Below are 8,579 nucleotides of genomic sequence, written 5' to 3'. Positions count from 1 at the left end.
GAGAGCTAACACAATGCACAACAAGAGGGGTGGGAGAAGGAAGCACAAAACAGTGGGGAACAGAGACATTATGAGGTCTGGGGTAGGGAACATGGCGTAAACAAGATGGACACTACAGGGACTTTCAGGAAGGAAAGCAGGGAATTTGAAAGGTGTTTGGGGTGGATTAACGGGGGTAGAAAAGATCGAGGTTTTAGATGGGGGACGGTAAGAGGGTGTGGTGAACAGCTGTTTTGAAGGCCTGGAGGGAAGAATGGGATTGAATAGAGTGAGGGAGTTTATTCCAAAGGCTGGAAAAAAGAGGAATAAAAGAGTGAAGGTGAGCAGTGATTCGTGATTTTTGGTTGTTTTACTGGAAGGGGGTTGTTGGCGGACCTTGAGTGTCTTGCGGAAATATGGTGGGGACAGATCGCAGATAGAGCAGTGGGGGGGGGGGGTGGGGACCGGACAGACAGTAGAAGACAAAGACCACCGACCTGCCTGCAGTGAGAGAGTGAGAGGCCCAAATACTCAGCCTCATCATGGTAGATGCCAACGATCCTTAATGCCTTTGTTTCCACAGCATGAAGCCGAGAAAGGTGAGAGGCAGGCGCACCAGCCCAGAGTGGAGAGCAGTACTCCATCAGGTTGCAGATGAAAGCTTTGTACGTGGTCAGGAGCTCAGGTGGGCCGAGGAAGGACTTTGCACGACAGAGGATTCCCAGTCGGCGACTGTCTTTGGGGGCCATTTTACATCATTCCTCAATCGTCCATACCATTCCAAGTTTGCTGTCAGTACAAGTAAGAGAAAACGTAAAAGATTCATGGCCGAATTCAAACTGAAAGTTGACGAAGAAGTGGGCTGATTTCTGGAGAGGGAGAAGAGGACAAGAGTGATGACATGTATTCCATCACACCTGGAATGTGTTCAGTTACGAAGCAGCTAGCTCGTGCTTGCCAAACCAGCCATACCTTAATGGATTCAATTGGAGTTCTTGCTTGAGTGCTTAAGTTACTTGGTGAGTTCTCCACAAGAAACTTGGAAACTGAGTACACTGTCACTTGCTAACTCTGAGCTGCTTCAGCTGTTTCACAGCGACACAGAAGATGAGGTCTTTGTGGACTTTACGGAAGATGACTTACCGGTACGTTAAATAGTTTTGGAATTAGAAGAAGATTGTGTGTGTGTGTGTGTGTGTGTGTGTGTGTGTGTGTGTGTGTGTGTGTATGTATATTGTTTCGAATTTTGGTCCGCCCGGCGTGCGATCGGCCACGCAACTCAAATCGCGACCGCGTCGCCCACCGGAACGGACAATTCAGTCCTGGAACTACCGCCAGGAGCTAGTCACGGGTGGGTCTTTTGACCACACCACAATCGGCCACCCGCGCAGGATAGGGTTGTTCGCCAAACTCGACCTACCTAAGTACCTGCGCGGGTAGTTAACCGGGCGATCGTACCTCGCCGCTGGCCGGCCGAGGACACGAACCGCTGAAGCGGTCCGTTCCGTGCTTCATTGATCGAGCGGCGTTATCGCCGGCCCCGACGGATGTGATTATTTACCGGGTGATTACACCCTTCTACCAATTCTTTCCGTGATGCAAGATGGAACTTTCAAACAAAGGAAAGGACGCAACGAAACGTGGAACAGTTCGCCAAGTACATTTATTGAAACCACACGTATGCAGGCAAACACGTATTCACAGCCATACAGTAGGAATGCAAAGAAAGAATTACTACCGACTAAAGCAATGTACATACATGCATAGTCACTTAGGCAGTTCTAACTTGTTGGACACGGCGCTACAGCATGCATACAAAAACCCAGAGAAATAAGTGGAAGAGAAAGGACTTCCCTTTTTGTGGCCAGTGAGTCCCTCTCCCATGAATGTCAGCGTGGTCGCGCCTGGCCCCGACCTCTCTCGCGGCCGGCGAACCCTCTCCGGCACTCCTTGTCCGGACGTGCAGGTCCACCACACAACCGGCACTGCCGCGTCTCCCGTCCATGCCTCCGTTGACAGGCCGCTCGCCAAGCTGCGAGCGCAGGACCTCTTCCACCGACACGACAAGACCCCTTCCACCGACAAGACAACCAGCGCTAAGAAGAAGACGACGACCAGCCCAGAAGCTCAAAAAAACAGAACACAGGAACTCTCGAAGACGAGGAGACAGGAAGACTACTTAAGGTCCATGCTGTCCACCTTTTGTAGCGTGGGGCTCCGCCCTTCGCACTGCCCCCGCCTCCCTTCGAGCTTCTTGGAGAAGCCTCTCGAAGGGGGGGGGGAGCGTGCCCTCTCGCTCTCCCTCCACCCCGCCCCGTGCGGAGGCCGGGGGAGTCAGTTTTGGCTCAGGGCCAGGGAATTATTCCCCCAAAAGGAGGCCCCCACCTTTTCTCACCTTTGAACCCCCGGCTTGGATCACACTTCCACCACACCGAGCGCGGAGAATTTAGGCGGGAGAAACAGGCGGGAAAAGTCCGTGCAGGCTCCGCAAGAGCTTTTATTCTGGCAATCCTGCGTGCGTTCTTGGACGGTTTTTACCGCGGAAATCGTCGCCGCGTGGTCCGTGGAGGACTGCGTTCGTAAACGCGGATAGTGGCGAAGATGGTGGTGGTTGTTGTGGTGAAGGTTTGAGCGTGGTTGTAGTTGGTGGCGATGGTTGGCGTTGTGGTTAAGGTGGTTGTTGTGTTGTAATCGTTTGGGGGCGTTGGTGGTGGCGATTTGGTTGTTGGGGATGATTGGTCCAAAATAATGATAGAGAAAAGAAAAACTGCTATCTCAAAGGATCGCAGCCCGGTGAACACGGAAATTCCCTCTAAACAACGGTGGGGAAATCTAACTACACAATTACTTATCGTCATAACTGATCTTAGGACCCTTTATGGTGTATTGCGATTTTCCACAGCCGTAACAATATATATATATATATATATATATATATATATATATATATATATATATATATATATATATATATATATATATATATATATATATATATATATATATATATATATATATATATATGTTGTTGTTCATCTTTCGGCTGCTCCCGTTAGGGGTCACCACAGCGGATCATCCATTATGATCCGCATACTGATTTGGCACAGGTTTTATGCCGGATGCCCTTCCTGACACAACCCTGGTCGCCTCTTACGACACAGGGATAAGGATTGGGTTTCGCCATTATTCTGGGCTGCCCTACACACTCTCATCGTGCGGCCCAGCGCAGAGCTCCCGTCCTCAAGCGATCCTCCAACCAAGCCTCCGAGTAGCCGGATTACAGGCGCACGCCACGACGCCCGGTTATATATATATATATATATATATATATATATATATATATATATATATATATATATATATATATATATATATATATATATATATATATATATATATATATATATATATATATATATATATATATATATATATATATATATATATATATATATATATATATATATATATATATATATATATATATATATATATATATATATATATATATATATATATATATATATATATATATATATATATGAACTGTAATTAAAGCTTTTACAATTAAACTTGGCTCGATAACATTAACAAAACTTGATGAATTATGTTTTTCATGAACCATTGACAGTTTGTCTATATCATGTACATCAAAAGTTATAAAATTTCAAAATTGCACAAGGTGTGTGTGTGTGTGTGTCCAACTAATTGCCAACCCAATATCTCTTCAGGATCTGGATCCTGCACATCCCTATGTGATGTATTTGTGCAAAGATGATTCTGTTAAGACACCAGCCTTCAAAGCTGAACCAAGCTGCATTGTAGATGGTGGTTGTGAGACACCGACACAGGGTAGGCAAGCTACTTTGGTTTTTATTAACATAAAATGTTCATAAGTTTTGCTTTTTTGGGGGGGTGGGAGGAGTTCTGATGAGTGATCTTTCATTTAAATCTACATTGTCGTTGTGCCATCGGTTCGATCACCGCTCTTTACTAGATCACCATCGAATGCTATCTCCCATTACTACCCAACCAGTCCATTATTTATTATCATTGACTTTGTGATTGTAGTTTATCATAATAATGTTTGCATGAAATTTTTTTTTAATGAGACATTGTAATTGAGCTGTTGTTTGCAGTTTCCAAACCAAAAATGGAAGCAGAACCCGGTGAAATTACAGAACCTGTTTTGCTGAACCTTGAGAGATTACTGACGTGAGAGGAAATCAAGTTTTCTGTGCTTTGTTCCTCTGGATATGGTACATCCTCGTTTTGGGACTTGTTTTATCGACCTGTTTTTGTGATGTAAACAACATGTAAAGTTAAGATGGAGTAACATGATTTGATGAAAGGCTGTTAGCAGCTTTAGTATTGTTAGACGTCATTGTTGTTTTTAAAATTTATTTATTTTTCAATGAATCGGCACGTAGTGCAGTTCGTAGCCCAATTGTAATATAAACAAGAATGAAGAACGTCTTGCTGGTTGAGTGTAGTGTCGATCCACGTCGGTGGACAGGTAGACCAGTCACTGGATGGAATGGACAGGGCGATGATCAAGGTATGCTCACCGTTGTGGGAAGTAAGGAGAAGCTGGTGTTCCAGACATGAACCCTTATATTTTGCTCCGATGAAGGGTAAACATCCAAAACGTCCGCTGCTCCTCGCTTCCCACCATGGTTAGCAGACATACCTCAATCAACGTCTTGTTAATTTCATACACTGCAATATGAACAACTCTTTGTTGAAACACTGACTGACCTCCTGTCACTGACCCCTTTTTTATTTTTTTTTGCAGAATGCTTTGATTTGTTCTGTGCTCGTTGCTCCAGCTGGCGATGCTAGATCATAGCTTCTGTCGCCATGGAGAACTCATTGATTTAAACTTTCATTATTAACCTTTGCTATCGATTTGTGTTACTTGAATTATCTAAAGTTTTAAAAGCTTGTTTTTGTTTATTTGTTTTTTTGTTTTTAAAAAATATATATATATATATATTTTGTTGTTACTTCTGAGATGTTTTCTTGTCTTCAAGTTTAAGGCAACTTTTCCCAATGGTAGCCATTTTACTACGGTGGTGTTGACTTGCTATGGTCTGGGGCCAGTGTTTTCTGCTTCTTGGTGAAACACACGTCCCAATTAATGAGGATGCTATTTGATGATATGAGTCCAGACATGAGTGTCAAGTTTTAATAAACATGGCACACTGCATTGTGGAGTACTGTGTAAATACACCATCTCTGCCCTCAAATAAACCGTTGTGCCCTGCCTCTTGTCATTTCAAATGTGGCATCAGCAATGTTTAGCTTGACTTCCTACAAGATGAAGAGTATAAGGTATGGCCGGTACCTGGTCGAAGTCCAAGTTCCTGCCCTGAGCTGGAGACAGCAAGTGGTCTGGTCTTCTCGGAGGTTTCTTGACACCGGGATACACCTCAATTACGAGTTGGTAGGCTAACTGCAATAGCTCAGCTTACTTTCCATGTGCTCACCAGAATCCCATCTTCGTCACCGTGTAATGTATGAGGCAGGGAACGCAGTTGCTATCTCGGTGTGGTAGCTCTGCGGAAGCAGTTCCCACACATTAAACATGGTTGCCCTCCCGGTGTTCAAGCATCACGTGGATCGCCATTGTGGTTTATCGCAGCTACGAAGGGCAACCATGAAACTTCCTACAGGAAAACATTTAATCTCATGCTCATGTACTTCCTGCCCTTCCAAGGCCGAATAACTCGTCTCCAATTTTGGGTCAATATTTGGATTGTAAAAAGGTTAAAGGTTCGAGTTGTCAAACAATCATGTTTTAGGGGGCATCAATGCAAGTACAGTGTGACATTAGGAATGATGGAGTTTGAATTTCTCTCTCTCCTTGCATTAATTCACTTTTCTTTCCACTCTCTTTTTTATCGTCAAGAACGATAAACACCTTTTAATTAAATTTTTTTTTGGGGGGGGGGCTGGGGGATGGGGAGAACATTACACAGGATAAAAGATATAACACTCCTACGGCTTCATTTGGCTGATAGGCTGGCCTGTAAGTATTCACACTTCCCTCTGCTGTCTAGCCTGGGTTTGAATCCTGACCCAGCTATAAAATGTCATCCCTGTGTTTCAGAGGCAGGGTGATTCATCAGTGTGTGTGCTGTCCCTTGGAGCGATGATAAACGGGTGTCCTCTCTGGCAGCATTCATAGGTGGATGTTAAAGATCCCATGGTGTCATTCGCAAAGAGTCGGTGAGCTATCGCCGGGCACGCTGAACAAATTCCAAATTCCTGCCGTAACCATCAGTGACACAGCCACCCCCTCGGCCGATGATGCGACTAGTTTGTTGGTTGTGCTGCAAACGAACATTCGTATGCAGCCTTGTGCTGCTTACTAACGAAGAAGAAGAATGGCTTCATTTGACTTTGGGGTTCTGGAAGGTGTCTGACTCGCAAAATAACTAACTAGAACAGGCACTCATAGAGCGCATACCTTCGCCGCCACTACTTTTTTTGTTCTTGGTATGAGTGTGGGGAACTGGTTTGATGCTGGTTTCATGTAAATCGAATAAGAATTGACTGAGTTATGCCGAAAACCGCATATTTTTCAAGGGCGTGACCCCCCCCCCCCCGACATTTTACCCCAACCGGTGACATGTCTTTTGACGTCATTGTGTCACAAGATTGGGCATTAAATTCTGAACATTTTGGTGCTGGGTTCATGTAAAGCGGACAAGAATTGACCGCGTTATGACAAAAACCGCATATTTTTCAAGGTCGTGACCCCCCTGGCCTTTGACCCCTAACCGGTAACAAGAGTATGGGCGTCATTGTGTCATATTGCATATCACAAGATGAGGCGTTGAATTCTGAACATTTTGGCGTTAGTTGCATGCAAATTGAATAAAAATTGACCGTGTTATCGTAAAAAGACGATTTTGACCTTTTCGTGACCTTGACCTTTGACCCGAACGATCCCAAAATCTAATTGAATGCTTCCTGGCTAATAACCAATCATCCCACCAAATTTCATGCAATTCGGTTTAATACTTTTTGAGTTATACGAATCACAAGATTACAAATAAATAAATAAATAAATACACGCCGACCAAAACATAACCTTTCGCAGAATGCGAAGGTAACAAGTCGTCATGCGTGGTTCCATTTTGCAAAAAATAAGATCCAACTCCGGATTTATCTTATTGGGTATCAGCAAGGAGTGCTTCATCATGAAGCATATTAAGCTGGCTGTGTTTGTCATTTCCTGTGTGGTAGCAGATCCCATGGTATATTTCAAAGAAATGACATTTGGGCATCTTCATTCATGTGTAACAGTTTATCATCCGATCAGGAATCAAATGTGGATTACATAGCTTAAAGGCAAGTTACCGATATGCTATTCTGCTCGCGTCGAGTTGGTACCATCGCAAAATGTTCGACATGTTTTTGAGCGGTATTGTGATAGGATAGTGATGCACATGATTTGTGACAGGTCCTGATGCAGGCACGCTCCATGACGGCACTGATGGGTCTATTCCGAGTTTGATTCCAGACCCGACAAACTCAGACCGCTGCTCTTCAGGCAGAGCACTGCATCAATGCATAAGGGTGACATCGTTTCAAGTGTCATATGCTAGATATGTCTCTTGTGTTGGCATTTTCTGCTGGATGGTAAATTTCCCAGGGCAGGGCATCCCGCGTTTTGCTGGTGTTTCAAAAAAATAGCCAATTTATCGCTGGCACTCTGAACACATTCCTGTCGTAACTCAACACACTTGTTAGAGAGGACTGGGGACCATGAGCAAAAAGGATTTCTCCATGAGACTGCATGATGACGTATCATAGGAGGACATGCATATGATGGATGAATATCATTAGATAAACAAGAACTAGAGTGAAGTCAATGGTGGCATGCCATTACAAATGCACAGGCTTCCCACCAAAAGCAGAGTTGAAAGATGGCAAAAGGTTCCACCAGCAATGACTCAATAAATTTAGTTTAAAATTATTTTGCCCTCCAAGGCAAAATCTGCCTGGGGCATGAAGCAAATTAAAAAATGGTGACATTTTATGCATCCCTCAAATGTTTATTGCATATACAAAGTTTCATTGAAAAATGTGCCCGTAATGGTATTTTTTGGTTTTTGACCCTACCCGAAGGGGGCAGGGCCAAAAATGACCCTCCTCTTGCACCTTGCCATGAGGAGATAGCATGACGGACGGATGGACAGCCAGACGGAGCCGATTACAACATCCCACCCTTTTTTTTAAAAAAAAACGTGGGGATTAAAAAAAACTACAGATTCAATATTCACTAACATACCTGGACAGTAGTCTAAATGATCTAAATTCAAACACAAAGGCACCACCAGCTACTGCAGCTTCCCAACAGGTAATGCTCATGTTCAACATTTTGACCACCGCGTGGTCTTCATCCTGGACTGTGTGCCAGAAGTAAAGTACTCTCAAGGTTATTGGGGAAACACGTGACCATAATATACATAATCGCAATCCCAGGTTATCCCTCCAGCCCTCCCTCTCCTATGACAATTAATAGTACCTGGAGAATAAGTACAGACTATTTGCTTTTAAGCTTAAAAAAAATGGAATGTCAAATGATG

The 8,579-nt window shown here is 43.9% G+C and overlaps 1 protein-coding gene across 1 annotated transcript in view; it reads left to right on the top strand.

Annotated features, from left to right (window-relative positions):
• LOC147014036 (uncharacterized) overlaps positions 1–4,946 on the top strand; it is a 121,617-nt gene extending 116,671 nt beyond the window's left edge. Inside the window, exons 16-18 of the mRNA XM_085851611.1 lie at positions 3,711–3,831; positions 4,119–4,238; positions 4,775–4,946. Coding sequence (XP_085707737.1) covers positions 3,711–3,831; positions 4,119–4,198 — 201 coding nt within the window. The 3' untranslated portion in view covers positions 4,199–4,238; positions 4,775–4,946. The remainder of the gene's footprint in view (positions 1–3,710; positions 3,832–4,118; positions 4,239–4,774) is intronic.
• Positions 4,947–8,579: the final 3,633 nt, after the last annotated feature.

The sequence above is a fragment of the Eptatretus burgeri genome, chromosome 13 (assembly GCF_056783735.1).
Source record: "Eptatretus burgeri isolate ZD-2024b chromosome 13, Ebu_testis_v1, whole genome shotgun sequence".
NCBI classification, from domain to species: Eukaryota; Metazoa; Chordata; class Myxini; order Myxiniformes; family Myxinidae; genus Eptatretus; species Eptatretus burgeri.
This window is presented reverse-complemented; position numbering and strand designations above follow the sequence as displayed.